At 44.6% G+C, this 19,312-nt stretch overlaps 1 protein-coding gene and 1 non-coding gene across 2 annotated transcripts in view; both read right to left on the bottom strand.

Annotated features, from left to right (window-relative positions):
• Window positions 1-19,312, bottom strand: part of prkar1b (protein kinase, cAMP-dependent, regulatory, type I, beta) — a 41,043-nt gene that overhangs the window by 19,358 nt on the left and 2,373 nt on the right. Inside the window, exons 2-3 of the mRNA XM_068750133.1 lie at window positions 14,655-14,825; window positions 12,925-13,016 (exon numbers count right to left, since the gene is read on the bottom strand). Coding sequence (XP_068606234.1) covers window positions 12,925-13,016; window positions 14,655-14,825 — 263 coding nt within the window. The remainder of the gene's footprint in view (window positions 1-12,924; window positions 13,017-14,654; window positions 14,826-19,312) is intronic.
• Window positions 17,965-18,046, bottom strand: trnal-uag (transfer RNA leucine (anticodon UAG)). Its single transcript has one exon. It is a non-coding gene; the product is annotated as a tRNA-Leu (tRNA).

Raw genomic sequence — 19,312 nt, forward strand, 5'->3', positions numbered from 1 at the left:
CGTGCTTTAAAAATGCACCGTTTTGTTGAAATTATGACTTCAGCAAAAACGGAAATTCCAATAAAACTAATATCAAAAGGAAATCGGCAAATCGCACGAGTCATGTGACAACTTGAACGGTGTCAGAATATATTTCAACGCTTTCCTAAATCGAGACAGGCTGGACTTTGGTGTGAGCACTTTCCTCTGGCGATGATGGCGTTGATGATGACGACGATGCTAATGAGTGGGGCTCGTAGTCAACGTGATAGGATCAAAGTAGAGCGTACCTGCTTTTAGGTAACTACCCTTGACCGCCTTTCTATGGCCTTGCCCTGCCTCTCGCTGAGCGCATCGGTGAGCACAACAAAGACACTTAAGCAAGTAATTGCTTCCCCTCGTCTCTGCCTGTCGCTTTTTCCCTTTCTTTATCTCCAACTTCCTCCCTGTCTGTTCTCGATAACGTTTTCCCTTCCTCTCCCCTCTCAATTACCCCTTTCTTCCCTCTAATTCTCCTGCTACCCCACCTTCTCTCATCTCTGTCGACTTCCCCCCCTCCCTGCACGGCCAAGATGAAGTGATTAATCTTATCTTTTCTGATACCTGTACCCCCTATGACCTTATGAAAAAGCAACACCCCCCCCACCCCCAACAATGGGTTGCTGTTCTGACATGGAAGGAAAGATAGATCATACAGACTCTCAGTGGAATAGAAGTTCATTTCCACCCTAGAGAATCAGAAAAATCATGGTGAGTCTTTTGCAGAAATGTGCAAACACACACTAAAAAGCTCACAACCACAAGATCATGTGTTGAAAGAAATTATATACTTTTATGTATCCCCAGTATTTCCTCTTCTATGGTACCAAGAAGAGCTTGGTATCAAATCAATTACATTTACTAATTTGAGCAGGAAGCGCTGCCTATGAAGCACAAAAATGGAAAGGACGACAAAATATTGCAAATAGTTTCTCAAAAACTCTTTAAAACCAAAGTACAGGAGATTTCTACACCACAAACAGAGTAACTCGAGCAACTGTTCTTAACCCAAATACATCTAGATTTGAATTTAATGAAAAAAACAAATCACTTCACTAGGTAGGTGAAAGAGGACAAAATGCCAGACTGTATGAAAAGCACAATAAATAGGAAAATGCTGTTCCCATGATGCCATGCGGAGCTTTTTCTCCAAGCGGACGAAGATCAAGTGCAGCAATAAGTCACGTGTCCGCTGTTCATGATGGCTTGTATTCACGACTTAGCAGTTAAGTTTTGAACAACTTATTTTCAAAGTATCATTACTTATTGAAATAATTACTCTTATTTGCTTAACTTCTAGTGTTGGCGCAACAAATGCAGTTTAGTAAGTCATCTTGTTGTGATCCCTTTGTTCTATTTCTTATACATGAAAATAAATAACTGCAGATTCTATGAGGCTGCCGCACCTAAACTTCATGCATTGTGCTGTTCTGGGCTTATAAAGGTTCCAGCCACAATATAGCTTCCATCTCAGATTACCAGTTGCCTTTCATGCAGTGACATTTAGGAAAAGCTCACATGATCCTTCTCCCTCTCTCTCTCTCAAACAGATGCACACAACAACACAGCGACAGCTGACTATTGTTGTGAAACACCCATAAAATGCAGTTAGCTCAGGGGATTTCAGTCATTAATGAAATTAAGCCGGGCTTGCTTGTTGTAGCTGGATTGCTTGTTGTTCTTCTTCCTCGTTGGTGTCTGACTGCCTTTTTCCTTCGACTCTTCCCACGCCTTCTTCTCTTACAACACAGCTGTTTATTTGTTCAGCAGCAAATGCCTTATCTCTTACTTTGCTGTCTCGATACACAGCACTACCATTATGCTACTACCGCCAAGGGGATCTTAAACTGCGTGGCGTGCCGCCATGTCTTTCTGTTTCCTAATGGGCAGCGGAACGCGGAGATACACAAGCCACTTAGTGGGGATCCCTTCCAGAATGCACAATCATTTGGGTAGAAGAGGTTTTGCAATAACCAAAACGGTCAACAACCGCACCACACTAGTGATTAGTCAGCATAATGTGCCCAAGCAAGCTCACAAAAAAGGATGAAAACATCCATTACCCTTTCACTGACCGACACTCCGTTGCTTCGTGAATTGTTTACAACCTTGTGGTGTGACTCATTATGACTCTATCGCAGTAAGATGGAAAACAGCTTCATGAGACTGAGTGATGTGCAGTTTACCATCCAGAGTTCAAGGCCGAGCACCGCCACACGTCCAAGAGCCCTGTCAGGGCGGAGACAGTGAAATCTGGATCCTAATTCATAAGCATCATAAAATACAAGCACATCCACACACAATTAGCACTTGCAGACAAACACAAACTGACATTCGGATGAGGGAGTATGTGAGCGAGGCGCCGATAAAGGAGGTTTAATTTTAAAGCGCAAAAACATTTAGGGAGGATCAGGCCTCGTCTCTCTTCCAGGAGGTGTGGTGAAGAACCGGGGGTGGGGGCAGAGGGGGCTGGACCACCCCAGCATCTGGCTTCTGGTGTATGTTGTATACAATACTAGATAAAGACAAAAAAAAACATCCTCATCTGAGCAGAAAACTATCAACAAGCCACACAAAGAGTAGAGGTGATGCACATCGGAACCTCGGTTATCGAACGATGCAGTAGCTTAACAACTCAGTATTCGACCAAAAAAAATGGAGTTTAAAATGCCTCAGAATGCGAACACAGGGGTGGATCCAAGGCGAACCAAACACATGCGAACGAAGGCGGAGTCTACCCGAGTAGGTTCAGTTTGAGTCGGCCTGCCATAGGAGTTTTAGGACAGAGTATTTAATAACGCTTCTCACTGATAGTTCATGCTCAAAGATTGAAGGGGAGCTGGCGTCGACATACGTGGAGGTCGACAGAGACCTAGTTAAAGCAAGCCGTGTGATTAAATGCATTAAGTTTTATTTAGCACGAACGGAGAGCAGGGAGCACACTGTGTTAAACGCACACACCTGGACCTGGAGGGTTTATAAGGGGGTGTTAAACCTGCATGCATCCTGTCGCCTGAAAATGTAGTTACAGTGTCGAAGCACCCGAGGGCCAGGCCAGAGATCTGTGTGACCTGCAGTCTGCTGCTAAAACCCGATGAAGCTAGCAGGGTCATTTACGTAGACCCCGACGATCAGACAACCTGAGAGACACAACATGGATATATAAAATCAAAAAAGTGCAGCATCTATTGGTCTGAAACAGGAACACTGTGATCAAATGCAAAAGTCACCCTGTAGGATTTGTGATGTGTGGAGAGCTGATTCAGCTGATAGTCAGCAAACGTCGGGGAGTGTTTATCCAATGATCTCATGTCTACGAACTCCCAAGCCCTCTATTACCGCCTATTTAAACTCAACCGGTTGTTGAGATAAAATGAAGCATAATTCTGCGACTGCACACACACAGCTTCTTGGCTGAAATCCATTCAGACACTAATTTTGAACAACAGTTTTTCTTTTCCCAGCTGGAGAATCAGAATCAAAGGTCACAGAGAAAGCAGCACTTCCGTCCCATTTGAAGAAGTAAGAAGATCTGATTTTCTCTCAGTTGGAACAAAGTCTAAGGCCGGGGCGTGAAATATACTTTACAGCTGCGTCTCCAACACAAACAAACACTGACGGCGACGCATATCAACGCTTTGCAGAGAGGAATGCCTGATGTGGAGGAAAGACTAACTGACACAGTAGCTTTCCGTAAACCTTTGAGCCTAATTGAAGCAGTCCTCAGATAAAATATCAGACTGAACCACAACTGAACTTGCACCGTCACCTTGGACCCTGCTAGCCTGCCGATGCCAACTTCATGAGCGGGCGATATGCTATTATTGCCTCCTCGTCCTCCTCATCATGGCCGCACTCAGTACTGCTGCTTTTCTCACACAGTTGTGTTGCTGGCGTGGCAACGGGAAGAATGGACTAGGGAGTATTCCCTTAGAGGTAAAGAGGCAGAAATAGAAAAAGCAAAAATAGACAGCGACACTGGAAAAAAGAGAGATTTCACTGACGCCAGTTAAAGAAGGCCAGACAGCTTACACCTAATAAACACCTTGTTTATTATACTCACTTGTACATAAGTAAGTAAACACACACACACACACACACATCAGTGATAATGATTCATTGTACACGCTGAAAGATTATCCTGCTTTGACTACCGCATTGGAACAAAGCCTTCCGGCACACACACACACATTTACACATTCTCGGGTTGGCCTCGGGGAGGTGAGAGGCAGAGGTGCATGGCAATGGAAGAAAGGACCAGTCTGAGGGAGCGGTTAATGGAAGGATGTGAGACGAAAGGAGAGCGTTCACAGTGTCTTGTGGGTAAACACCTGACGCATCAGAATCGCTGATGTTCAAAAGAATGGGATTATATGCTGCAGAGAACAGCGTGCTGATAAAACAGTAAACTGGGTTTGGGGGTGTACGTTTTCTTTATTTCCTATTTAAATCTTGTAGTAACCTGCATGAAGGTTGCCCTCTTTCCAGACGGCGGTTTGTACGTGGCGTGACGTGGCTGTTTCACAGCCCAACCTGGTGATCCAACACACTCCACCTGCTGAAGCAGCCGTGATGTCAGCCTTGAAACATCACAAACATGTCCGACCCTGCAGTCTCTCCCATGCATTCCTCTCCCTTTATTCCTTCGTTACATGAGGCTGCCATGCTGTTGACTACGTTTGCTTCAAACGTATTTTTTTTCCGTTTTCGAGATCACATTTTCATTCCTGCTGCCTGCTTTCCTCTGTGGCTTGTTGCCCCCGGGCCGAGGAAGGAGTGAGTTCTTCCTCCTCTTAAAGAGAGAGGGTCAGGGAGGATCAGGTGCTGACAGGGCTAAGCTTCTACCGCTCCGACGTGTCTACAGGACATGTCACTGAAATAAGAGAATGAGACAGAGAGAGAGAGGGTGACAGATAGAGCGAGACATGCTCCTCCTCTCTTCCACAGAGAGAAAGGAGTTAGTTTATTCTATTCACATGAATATATTATGTAAAGATGAAACAACGGCATACATTTTGTATTTCTCTCTCGACCGCTCTCTCTCAAACACACACACACACACACACCCTGCCACATTGCTAAACATCACAAGACATGCCGCTGTCCCGCGGGCATGTATTTCCTCCACTCTCTTTCACATCCCTCCTTCCTTCCCGCCCTCATTCCTATCCTGCAAAGGAAAAGTGCAAGAGCAAGATAAGTATTTGAGAAGCTGACCGGGACACAAATTGTCTTCTGTCGGGGTTTAAACCTGAGAGGAGTTTACACAACAGAACACAGTGCACACTGGACTGCAGACAGACAGAAAATGCCCCAGAGCCTGAGGAAGAGGGAGGGAAGGATGAGCGGATGACGGAGAAAAGTGAAGGACACTGTAGAAATACTCACGACTAAATCTGTACGCTGTACTCAAGCGCCTGTGTGTGAACCTCATCAAGCAGCGCTCTGGGCAATAGGGGATAGGTGCGCCGGGTGCATGGAGGGGAGACGAATAGTTGACATTCAAGAGCTGACATTTGAATGATGTAAGGCAGGGGGTCCCCAAACTTTTTCCTGTGAGGAACACAGAACTTTTCCCTTCTCTGATGATCGCAGGCGTGCCTAAACATTTATTGTTTTCCAGGCAGCCACACATAACCAAATAACCCGTTCTTCACAGAAAAAAAAGTCAGGAAATAAATAATAACACTGTTAATAAAACAAATAATAACCAAATAACTCATTCCGGGTTTGTCACAGAAAAAAAGTATCTGGTACTGTTCAGGCCAGGCGGGCCGTAGTTTGGGGACCCCTGCTCATGAGGCTTCATCTCACCATCACTCCTTCTTACCATATACTACACACAGTCACATGAATCGAGTGAACTAGAAACACACACCTGAACTGGCAGCCACATTAACATATGCACCAAACTCCAGCGTCACACACGCCTTACCTCTCACACCCAACATCAGTGTCTCTCAAGCATTATCACAAATGGGCGAAGATGGATTCTTTCAGAGTCGTTTTACCCTTGAGGTTCTAGCTGTAGACAAAACCTAAAATGACAGCCTCAATTCTAGCATAAGCTCTTCATATCTTTACAGACATGGGCTGAGCACCTCTAGTATAAATAAAATTCTTAAAAAGGATGATACCCACAAACCGACAAGGAGGTCATGGGAGAATTAACACGCTTCCAACAAGCTGGTTGCCTGTGACTGTGCACTGGAACCTATCACAGTCGCATAGACAAAGCAGAGGGGATGTATACAATAGGAGGCCGACTCGGGCTCGTCTGTAGGGCGCTGGGCTCCTCTGCAAATATGTGGTCGGCAGAATGTGGGTTCTGCTTTGCCTGAGTTATAAAGGCAATGGAGGCTTGCAGGAACTTCATGTCCTCACAGCAGGGGCAAACACTGTCATGCTCACGTGCAGACATTCACACATTCATCAACAAGAAATGAAACGCAACGCTCTCTATGACGTGAAAGAACACATTTCGGCTCAATGAAAATCTTTTCTCTCTTTCACTTTCACCGTCTCAGTGTTTCTCAGTTATTTTTTTTAAGAGCTGCCAAGGTGAGATTGAGGTGATTCGTTGCGCCGTAACTCCGAAACGCTCATTCCTTGACGGCGCAAGCAGCAGAAGACGCAGGGTTTGATCACAGCTTGCTGGAAAACTACTCCACACAGCCACTAGGTCACATTTAGATGAAGGAAATTATTTGATACGCACTATTTTCTGCATGAAGAAAAGTACTCGAGTGAAGGATGGAGGAAGATGACGGGGGGGGCGGAAGAGGCAGCAGAGGGTATGAGAGAGGACAAAAGTTTCCAGATATTTGTGCAGTTGTCTGTGCAACTGTGCATATGTGTATTGTCTATTCTTCTGAGTTCTGCATTTGTCTGTGCGCTGTGAGAGGAGTATTGTTACAGAGGTGAAGTCATGTGGGCTGAGGAAAAGATGTATCGCTGGGGGGAGGTGAGGCGGCCGGGCATTTAGTCCTCTGTGTGCTGGGTGGTTGAGGGGATGGTCGAGGCTCAGTCAGGCCTGCAGCTCTCCTGTGGAGAGTGACCTCATCTCCTGGCCCCTGGCATTGTGGCAGCGGCACAAAACCATGCATGGGTGAGAGAAGGGAGATCACGCATGAACGTGGGGGGGAGGGACTGGATTTAAGCGTGGATGTAGATGTGAATGAACCGCTGCATGACTGAGAGAGGCAGAAAGAGAAGACGATACGGAAGGTAGCGGTTTTTACAAAAAGGAGGCGAGAAGACCACCAGCAGGCCGAGAACACACACAGACAGTCCATCAGTGTGACAGGAAATGCAAACAGTCGTGCAAACAAATAGACTCAACAACACAGACCAGAACGCTGCTAATTTGTCCATGCTGTTGTTGCATAGCATCTTATAAAGACAAAAATCCCACACTGTCAGGGACAAACATCCTCACAAGGCCTCTGCCTGACCACACAGAGAAACGATTAAAAAAACCACATGATGAATAATAATAAAGAGAATAAAGAGACATCTTATGATCGCTGTTCCAATATTGCAAGAACAAACGGCCCATCCACAACCGTGTGTGCAACATCCCGTTTCAATGATACTACTGTCAGGAAGGACAGTCTGCAAGTGGGCGCCTTAAATCAATTGTTGTTGCTTGTTTGTGTGTAAATATTTGTGTCCAGAAGAAGGATTCGTGTTCATGAGTCGCAGAAGCAGCGAGTCAAGAGATTTTAATATCCGTATTATCTCTGTGAGGTAAAAAAAAAAAAAAAAGAAAAGAAACACCCCCTAGGGGTGTGTGGTAAGAACACATTTTAAGGGTGACTGTGATATTGATGAAGATGAAGATCAGTGTAGTATCAGTGTTGGAATATGAACTCGTCCGTCGCAGCACAGAGATCAAGTTCCTCATCTATTGGACGTGGAGTCTGAATGAAATGAACGAGCGTTCACATAAAATGATGCCGCGTTCATCTGATACAGCTGCACAGAGCTCCAGCTCACGTTGCATCCTCTTTGTTGTTGTTTTTAACTTCACACGGGCCTTAAATAAACTTCCTCTGGAACACAGTTTTAGTCTTTCGCTTTGTTTTTGTTTCTTTATCTAAGTTTGATGTCATTTGCTGATTTATTTGCTTTTTTTTGTGCACGTCCTCGACACACAAATATAAATATGGAGACAAAGAGTGCCGGTACACTAAAGATGTTCCACGTCCATCGACAGGGCTAAGTAGGGAAGGTGCAGAGGTCAGGGTTTAGGAGTCAAAGGTCACCTAATCAGTCACTTCATCAACTCATTACTCTGCTTGTTAATTAGGGGATTAAAGCAGGACGGATGAGGTAAGCGCCATCTCTTTAGAATCCTTTCCCTCATTTTACCCATTGCTTTAACATTTTAACTGCAAACTCCAAACTGTTATAATTACCAAATGATACTCTATATATTTAGTTCTGGAGTTTTCCTCTGCATATAAAAGATAAAGTACTGTATTTCCTAGAGTTGCAATTTGTTCCTGAGCAGATAGGCTGTTAGCTATTTTAGAATCATGCAAACTTTGCCATGGCAGCTGTATGAGTGGAATAAACAGGATTTCCTAATGCTTGCCAGACTGTTGATGTGGTTTTAAAGAGAGCAGGGATTCTTGTGTCTGTAACTTCTCCAGGACAGTTTTGTTGCATGAGGGCATTGCACTAATGAAAATGGACAGGATTGGAAAATCTGGTGCACATATACGGTTTTTTTCTATCTATGTGTTGTTCTCTAATCAATGACTTATCTGTGGTGTTCTATGATTGATCCCTCTCTACAAGCGATCTAAAGCAATCGCTCAAAAGGCACTTCCTTGCTTTCTCTTCATTGTTATACTCACAAATTAACAAAACTGGAAATCACTGAGGTCATTCAACCAGGTGTGCCTAGAGACAGACAAAACAGACCAACACAGCACAGGCTTGCTGTTATCAGAAGTCTAATTTCATATCGCTTAGTAGGAAGTCAGATAAGAAGCATTATTACAGTAGGAACTGAGAGAATATATGTTTGAACAGGCGATAGCCTGTGTTGACCATATGAAAAAATTAATTCTCAATGGGCATTTAACAAGAGGACGTGGTGGGGAGGCTGGCAAATATCATCTGAGGGTGCAGCTGGGCAAACAGGCGGTGTGCATGCATGCATCACGCACAAGCCTGTAAACTTGACTGTTTGATATCCAAATTGGTACAAACCAGCCTGAACTGATTACTTCTGTTAACAATCCCGACATTTTTTTTATCTAAACTTCAAATCGAAAAACTATCATCTGAGTGCAGTTACGCAGCTGAAACAGACATCCAGGTAGAGAGATAATAGTTTCAGTCAATATAGTAAGAACTACTTACTGTATTGTTACGGTAGCGACACAGGCGGTTGAGTGAAATCTAACACCTGTTCTCATCTTATCTTGTGTGATTGTGTGGCTTTTTATTTGGGTATACTGAAATGAGGTCATTATGGCCACTAATGGACGGCAGGGAGAATGATCCGCCCTGCAAACCGCCGGTAGCCACACCATGGCAGAGGCACAGGAGTCCGTTTAGAAACCAACCAAGGTCAAGAGACAATCAGGCAGAACACCTGTCGGTACCGTAAAAACAACTCCATCACAGTGTGGACCCCTGGCAAGCATAGCTTTTTGTGTATATGCATAAAATATTAGTGTTATACACAAGTGTGTCCTAAAGGGTAAATCTGAATATTTGTTTTTTAATATCTCTATTCCTATAACTTCTCCACTAACTCTAACTTTTTGGTAACAAAAACAATCTTGTTAACCTCTGTAAAGAAAACATTTGTTAAAGTTTAATTCTCAGGCAGCTGAAGAAAGATGGAATACACACATCATCTGAAAGGAAACACACACACACACACACACACACACACATGCACACATGGTTGGTGGAGCTACGAGACTTGAGGCCATGAAGTTTGACATATGGAATGAAGTGTTAATCAAAGACTTTGCGCTCCCAGCTGGAGCAGCCTCAATGGGAACGGTCTGACATGCATTCTTGAGAATGTTCTGTGTGTGTGTGTGTGTGTTTCTCATGATATTCTAATCCTTTGTCATCCTTTGTAGTGGTGGTGGTATTTGTGCGGCTGGTTATAAAATGTGTTTGCCCTTCCCTTCTGCATGCACAGGCGTTAACCATGTTTGTTTTCCTAAACCCCTGCACAATTTAGCCCTTTTCAGCGGCTATCATCACCAGCATTTATGTAGTTTACAGGGAGGATATCAAATTTTGCTCTGCATTTGCGACTAAAAAATTAGTTTGTTAGTAAATCCATTCAGCCCTTATCACTAGTTATCTTTTGCATGGTCCAGGAGACAGGAAAAACATAATTCATTTAACATCTGAGGGGAATATTCACCTATATTCATGTTTTTGAACAGTGGGAGGAATTCGGAGCAAGGACATGCAAACACCACACCGAAAGAAATGCTTCTCCTCCTTCAAGGTCGGCAACCCTCAAAGATTGAATCAGATGCAACTGGACTTCTGTTTATGGTTTGAAGGATAGTCAAACCTTAAATAGAAGTCTACACAAACAGGCCACAGGCGAAGACTTGAACCTTTTTTTTGCTAACAAGTGCTGCCCTGATTAACAACACACCAGAGAAAGAGAAAGTAGAGCAAGTTACAGAAAGAGAGGTCAGATCTCTCGGTACAGTCTCCCTGCGTTGCTGGTCAAGATAAGTACTGTAACTGAAGAAGAGAAGATAAATGATGCAGGGAGAGAGAATGTACGATAATAGAGAGATAAAAGTTATGAGAAGTAATGGAGAACATTAGAGGGAGTGGAGAAACACAGAGGGCTCCATTATCTCGATCATTACTAAATGGGATGGTAGAATAATTTTGTCTTAATGGAGGAATAAATCATGCGTTGGTTGGCTTACAGAACTGCCAAGTGTCTAATCACAGAAAATGTTTCCTTGGCACGTACAGCTAAGCTATAAGCCCTCTAAATGTTTTTATTGGGTCTCAAACAACATAAATAGTCTTTTGTGAATGCGCCAAACTAATTATTGTAGAAAAACAATCTGATGCCAATAGTAAAGAGAAACTCATCCGAAGCTGGTCATGCATGTAACGGCACTGACCCATCAACCTTGGTGTCAATCAAAGTCCCACACAGAGCACTGGTCAAATATCGCAGCCTTCTCACTCAAGAAGACCACGTGAGCAGGAGTGTCTTAATAGCTCAAATGACCGGCTGTTTTCAAAACAAGAGAAGAGCGATAAAGCGGAGAAAGTGAGAGCCGGAGAGAGACTCCATCTGTTCCTGTTTGTCAGTGCTTGGAGCCAATGTTCTTCACTGATACCAATAACAGAAGGCGTCGACAAAATCAAAAATATAAACAGTTATTGAGTCCCTGTCTAGTTGTGTGTTTAATGTTTTCTTTGCCTGTATTAATGTAGATATAAGTTTCTATGGAAGATCGCCATCGCTGTACTAAATGCAGAGATGAGCGCAAATCGAAGTTGCATATTCTCTCAGGCAAAGTTCTGTTAAAATCCTCATGAGTAAGATGTTGTACCATAAGCACGCAAAGGTCAGCAGGTGGCCGTGTTCATGTCTTCATTAAAGATGAAGCACTCCATTTACCACACATCAATACGCTTCTATCGTTACAGGCTGCAAGCGTGACAACTGCAACGCAAACCAAGCCACCGGCCAGCCGGCCAACTAGAATCATCTGCTGGAAACATAAAATGAGAAAGAACAGAAGACAGCAAGGGAGACTGCAAGAGTGACGGAGACAGATGAGTAGAGCGTTAGCAAAAGACACAGCCAACCAACTGCCATTTCCCTGCACAATCTAGCAAATCAGACATGGTCTAAGAGCCTTCAGCGCTACTGGCTCAACAGCTACTTCCTATTGGCATGGCACTCATGACCAGTCAAATACATTATACATCATGCATGGCTTCAATTTCTGATGACATGCGCGATGGGTTATGGTCAACTGCCATATATTTTGTGATATTTCCGCAACCCTCCACGGGAGCCACCCAAGTACACGTTTTGTTGCACCGTCGAGATCCATCCTATGTTGCTCAGGGCAGTTTCAGAGGTACTAATGTGCAGTCAGAGGCCTGCCAGCCTGTGGCGACGGAACGCGGCACGCAGTCAGCTGACCAAAGACTGGTAAGAGTGCGTTTTGGGTTTGGTCCGTCAAACCTTTAGCCAACAGGAAACTCCTCTGTTTTCGTCTCCATGGGGCATAATGGATTCTCCTCGCCAATGAAACACTATTCCGGCTGGCAGGACGGGCCCACCAGCCACCTGAGACCCTTTTCCCACAACGCCCACCCTCCCGTGTCAGAGCCAGACGTAATCATCACTGGAGATGTGCGACAGATGTAGAGAGGATGGGTGAAGAGACGAGGAATGTGAAAGAGCCATGTGAATAAGAGCAGATGGTAAGAAAAAGGGAGGGGAATGAAACAAATTGGCGTCGCTCTCTCTGCGACAACTATGGAAAATCGTTGATTTCTGCGCACCACCACCCATATCTGAATACACAATAGGATACTGATATACACCCCAGTTACCATGACAACCAACAACATAGCATAATGCAACACACACATGGCCCCTTACCCATCTTTTGCTGCAACCCCCCCCCTTCTCTTCTGACATATATCCACATCCACCCCTCCTTTTCACTGCTGTCTCTGCAGGCTTGACATTCTCCCAAACAAAGCAACACTGGCACATAGTGGCCACAGGGGCATTACACTCAACAGGAGAAGAAAAAAAAGCCTGTTCATGAATCTACCACCTTTCAAGCACACACACATTTGGATCACCGGCATTTCACTGGAAACGTATCAAAGAACTGAGCTGGTTCGCAAAAGGCTTACCTTCTCTCATTGTCATCAAGGTGAGCAAACAGAACGTTCTTGGAGATGGCCTTTGCCAAGGCAGTCATAGTCTTGTAGTCCTTTGGGATCACCTGGGAATAAGCAGAAATACCCATTACAGTCAAGTGAACTGCAAAAACACTCTGCAGGTGGACACATGAAACAAACCAGCACAAACACATAATAGTCCCAACTTCAAAGAGTCTAAATTGAGTAATTAAAGAGCAGCATATTGGCAGACTTTAAAAGGAATATCCCGCACATGTGTCTCTGTGTATTTTGGGAAAGCCCATCTGTTCAGAGATTACACTCAAAATGTCACACAGGCATAAAGATTTCACAAGAAGCCTGAACTCATTCATAAAACATGCATTTTCATGTCCCAGATTGGTGTGTGTGTGTGTGTTTATCTGCGGGAAAGGGTTTGGCAAAGTGAGCAACCCGCAACAAAGCTTGGGGTATGTATCCCTGAATAGAACTCAAGCTCTACTCACGACAAAGTATGAGATGCAAAAAGAGAAGGGGCAATACGACTGAATAAAACCCTTTTCATGCAGAATATCTAGAAAAAGGAGGTGTGTGTGTGTGTGTTTTGTCTCTGGTGGTGGGGCAGAAGAGGGGATAGGCTGTAATTACATTACAGCAGCAGATGTCTCCACATGAAGACGACCATGTGGCATGTAGATACACACATGACCACATCACATATAAAATGAACAAGTACAACATTTTTAACCTTCCAGTTTGGCTATCACGGACGACAGAATGAGAAAGTGTCTGGAAACAGATTTTGAGGAAAGAAGAAGGAATTCTTTGAAAACCTCTGTAACAACATTCAAAGAAATGACATCCAGCTGTCATATGGTGGCTGGAAGGGGCGACTGGAGGTGGTTTTGGGGCATTAGCAGCGCCCTGCTTAGTATTTTCTTTAAGGGGGTTCATGCAGCAACATGGCTGTTTGGGGTTAATGAAAATGATGTCAGAAGATGTCTTAGGCCCCAACTCAATGTGTGCATGTTACCATGGCAACTCTCAGGCTGAAGCAATGATGTGGTTTCACCTTAATGCAATGCAAATTTACTTTTCTCTTTTATTTATTTTTTATATACGGCTAACCTGCATGCATCAGCCATTGTGTGTGTGTGTGTGTGTGAGATAGTGAGAGACAATGAGGAAAATGAGGCTGGAGATGGGGGCAGGTCTGTTGCCATGGCTGCAGCATCTGGTGAAGACTTCAGAGGCATCACAAAGGTATGTGGGCGTGCACACGCACCTGACACACACACACACACACAAACAGAGCCGTTTAATTGCCCAGTGGTGACTCGGGTTTTGCTGACTTAAGTCATAACCCAGCAATTAATGGAATGTTATGATCGACTGAGCAAACATGGTAACGTAGGGTGTGTGTTTGTGCGCGTGTGTTTTTGTGTGTTTGAGTCAAGAAATCCATTATTTTGCAAAGAGTCCATCCCTTCCCACAGCTTCATTAAATTATGGAATGAACACATGGCTGCGGGATGAAGGACACATCTGGAAGCCGCTCACTGGTTACACTGAGAAAACAGTGACAGTACACAGGAATGCCTACCCTTCAGCTCTAAACAATACTGTCTGCAGTATCGTAGCGTTGGTTTGCTGCCAGAACCAGCCTAACATTGTAGACGCTGTACTGAACACTAAACATGAGTTCAGCATGCATCTGACTGCATCCATCTCCCGAGGCTGACCTTGCGTACGTAGCTGACGGCATCCTCTTCGGTGTAGACCTCGGCGCTGACCCCTCCCCTGCGGCGCCGGGCCTTGACGACGGGGTTAGGCGGTGGGGGAGAAACCTCGTCGTCGTGTGAGTCTGACTGGCTGTTAGATTTCTGCCGTGCCATGATCTGCTTGCATTCTTCCTGATGAGATGAGATGAGACAACACAAATAATAAATCCAAAAAGTTCATCTCAACAGTGCCCATTTAAAAAAAAAAAACTTTAATACAGACCAAACTATTATTACAGCTTCAGGGAAGATCAGGTACTATCAAGTACTAATATCTGCAGACCTGAATGTGCAGACAGAGGAAGACTCAGGCAGGCGCGCTCTTCCTCTCGGATAATGAACGAGACATCAAAGGGAGAGCAGACGCACCGCAGAACACACCGTAGATAATGAATAATAGATTCCGCACTTGATTAACACATTAGCATAAGCACACAATGAAACCACCGGGGGCCTGCGAGACAACGGTAATGTGATAACAGTTTCTGAGTTGAGCTGGCAGCAGCAACACCATGTATTCTCTTCTTCTGGTGACAGCTTGAGCCACGCGCTGCTTAACTGCTTCATTACTATGTCATCCAATAAAAAATGTCGAATCATCATAGCGAGAGCAATAACTAGAAAAAAGAAGCTGTCGGATTGCATGTTAAGGTCTGCCACGCTTCATCACGAGGAAGCTGGGTTTATTCTGCTACTGAACAAGCGTTCATCCTGGACTGATCCTGAGGCAAACACTGAAAAGCTTATAAATCATCTATATTCAGGTTTCAGTGGGAACAGTCATGATTAATCAGTAATTGGCAAAATCTGCAGGTTAAAACATCTGTTTACGAACAACAAACTCATCCGTAAGGCAGGTGATGTTGTGGGGGTGAGCCTGAGGCCGCCCCCGTCAAAGACTGAATGCCATGGAAGGTCTTTCCTTCCTGTGGCAATATATTTCTTAATATTATAGTTTATTATTCCTATTAATGCACAATGCACATACTGTCAATTTCGTATTGCTGTGTCTTTTTGAGTGGAGCAATGTTTCTGATAGAATGTCCCTCTGGAATTGATAAAGCATTCTGATTCTTAAGTGACTACTGGAATGTTCATCAGTAACAAATCAAACAGACATTATTTGTTGAAATAACATTTTAAGCATCAGAAAACATTCTCTCGTTCAGTCTTCTAATATGCAAAGATTTTGTCATCTAAATAAGAAAATGTGATGTTTTTTGTGTTGTGTGCTTCAAATTATTTAAAGGGAGAGCAGACGATTCTGCAACCTTTTAATATTTCATTCATTTTTGAGTTCCACCTGTGCGTTTAGGATTGTGTGCTGTTAAATAAAGCACAAACATTTTCTATAAAATGTAGTATAGCAGCTTTTTTCCTAAAACAAAAAAACTGGAGAATGGAAAAAAGAAGAGGAACATCGTGCCACTGTTGAGAGCATCGTCTCTCCAGCTGATTGCATCCTGAGTTTACTGTCTGAGGCTTTCCTCCGAAAACAATTTGATAATGCAGATGCCTGACACACACACACACACACACCTACACATAAAAAAAACATTTATTGTTTATGCATAGTCACTGCCTGAGGGAACACAGCCAGCAGGAGGAAGTGAGGAGACGCTGAGAGCCGGAGAGCTGCATCAATGCACACACACAAACACAGACTCTCATAAAAACACAAGCAGCCTGAAGGTGAAAAGGAACACTCACACACTCACACACATCTTAATCGAGGTGGAAAGATCAGAAACGATACTAAAGAAACACTAACAACACTGTCAGCATGCTGATGTCAGTAACTCCAGTTCTCATGTTCATACGCATCAAGTACCGAACGTCTTTACCTTCCAACAAAACTTGCTCTGATGAAAAAACCTCCCGCCTCTAGTGAGACTGTGAAAGGTAGCTCCAGGAGGCTAATGTCTGCTAGCAGGGCTGTTTACCATGGCACCGAGGACCCTGGTCAGGCCTGCTGTGTAGAGGAACCGGGCATCAAGTCACAGTGCGGGTGAGTCAAAGCGTGCACGCCAATCAATGCACACGGATCCCCGTCTCATCTGACTCACATATCACAGCAGCATGACAGCTGTGTGCGTGTGTTGTGTGCACGCGCAGAGATGCAGCATGTGTGTGTGTGTGCGTGCGGGTCAGCACTGTTCGTGTGTGTGAAGCGTCTGCAATCCTTTTGAAACAGCAGCGACACAACGGAGCTACTGATGAAAGCACTGGTCGCAGCAGAAAGCCAGCCTCTCCGTCGCTGCTGCGCAACTCTGTTTCCCAGCATCCCCCCCCCCCCCCCCCCCGCCCACCGCCTTCCCCATCTCTCTCTCTCTCTCTTGCGCACACACACCGAATCAGCGGGGGGTTGTTGGGGTCGTCTCGCTTCCCTCCTATCTCTATGACAACTGGGTACTTAATCCTGAATAGACAGTGTAAGACTCGCACACCTACACTCAGCACACAGATTCCTGTTCGGGGCCAGGCGGAGTGTGTTTCCATGCTTCTGCACTGGTGAATGGGTCCAAACATTCCTATGGGCAGTCACGGTTGTGGATACATTCACAGTGTGAGTCAGACTCTGGTTTGTACCACGCAGTGTCTCTCTCACCCACACAGGTTCCTCTCAGAGGGTCGGATCTCAAGTATAAGGGCCTTGTGTCTGACACTGTTCTGGCTCAAACCCAGGAAAACACAATCTAAGCCGATGAATCGGATAAGAAATACATCTGAGGTCAGCTGAGGATTGAGGTCGGCTGCGATGTGCGGTTTACCCACAAACGTTTCCTTGCTTTCACTTTATCTGATGAAGTTATTTACATTTCACACAACATTAAATATATTTCCAAAAATATTAAATAATAATCACATTAAATAATATCCAAAAAAATAAAGTTATATTTCATGCTATCTATTCTAGCCGTTTTCCAACGCATTCTGGAGTGCAATCGGTTCCGTTACCCTTTCTACCCTCTCTCTCCTTCCTCACTCCTCTGCTCTCCTCTGCGTCATCATCGGCAGATGGATGCCAGGGAGCGAGGACAGGATGGGACAAAGGCGTGAGCACGAACACAAAAGCACCAAGAAAAAGTAGCTCTTATCAGAGAGGAATGCAGCGACGGTCAAAAATGTAATAACAAGCAATGTTATTATAAAATCATCTTACATGTGCACGATGATGTTAGAGTAGTGGTCTCCATTTTTTTGTTGAGTCAGTAAAAATCAAGATAAGACATTTATGTATTAGTCCTGCAAGAAATAAAGATATTCTTGCTGGCAGTGGTGGGATTTGAACCCACGCCATTGAAATGACTGGAGCCTAAATCCAGCGCCTTAGACCACTCGGCCACACTACCCCATACGGCCGGGTGCACAAGCCATGAAAAACCACTGCACAGATCCGCACAAATGCATCAATTATATAATTTCACAGAGACGGTTACCTTATCGAGCCCTAATCCTGCGATGCAGACGATGCCCCTCATGCAAGAGAGGCAAAAAAAACAGCACAGCGGCACACAAACACGCAGGTAATGGAGCGTGAAGAGCTGACCCACCAATGGAGCTCACAGTCTGCTCATCACTTTGTTCCACACCATTTACAGCAACACAATGGGCAGAAATGTTTTGCAGTGTTGCGGCTACATGCATGTGTGGAGTGCTGACCTCCGGGCTGTGAAGTCTAAAGACACCCAAAGACTGATAGCATTTTATTTTCAGTATAGTGCACTCTGCTTCTGGATGGTTCCGCATTGTGCAGGACTCTTTTAAGTTTGTCTGCAGGGTACGGTTTCATACACAGTCCTAGAAAAGTCAACTGAAAACTTTAGCCAGTAGACACATTTTTGGATGGACCAGCTGCAACTGGAACCATTTTTGTTTTTCTTGCTTAATTCCTGCAAAGTTCCTTCACATAAACTTCATCTGTACATAACTGTGTTGGGCTTAATTCTCTATGTCTGTACACCTGTCAGGTTTTCTCTTCTCCGACACGGATTACAGATTACTTTGGAAGGGGAGGAGGAATGTAACAGGTAGATGAGAGAGGACAAAGAAAGGACCACCAAGGAAAGAGGAGCGAGGGACCTGATTTACCTGCCGGGGCCTCAGGGTGGGCCGGGGGAGGAGGTTTAGGCCCGGGTCACTGCATGCACTTTAGGATGATTTGACAGAATCCAGCATGGTGGTGATGACAGACAGAGGCTGGAGACACAAGTTACACTTGCAAAACTCTGACAACCGTTGTGAACAGCACATAGTGTTGCGTGTTTTCATTTCCTAGACCAACGCTGCTGTAATGCTTCATGCATAAACGCATAACTGCCACGCACAGGTAGATCGATCTAAATTCTGACAAAGGGGAATGAAAAGAAGTCTGACGCACGCAGAAAGAAACAAGAAGACAGGTGAGATAATCCCAAACGCCAATTCAATTCTCCTCTCAGCAGGCCCAACGGTCTTTAAAAAGATGACAGATTTGTTGTGATGGGTCCTACAGACAGCAACACAGACAGGCGTCTCACATTACAGGACACGGACAGACTAGTTGACTGAGAGGGAGTCTCCCATAATGGGAGTCGACGGGATCTTTCACAAGTAACACGCTCATTTGTTTGACCTGA

The sequence above is a fragment of the Brachionichthys hirsutus genome, chromosome 16, assembly GCF_040956055.1.
Source record: "Brachionichthys hirsutus isolate HB-005 chromosome 16, CSIRO-AGI_Bhir_v1, whole genome shotgun sequence".
NCBI classification, from domain to species: Eukaryota; Metazoa; Chordata; class Actinopteri; order Lophiiformes; family Brachionichthyidae; genus Brachionichthys; species Brachionichthys hirsutus.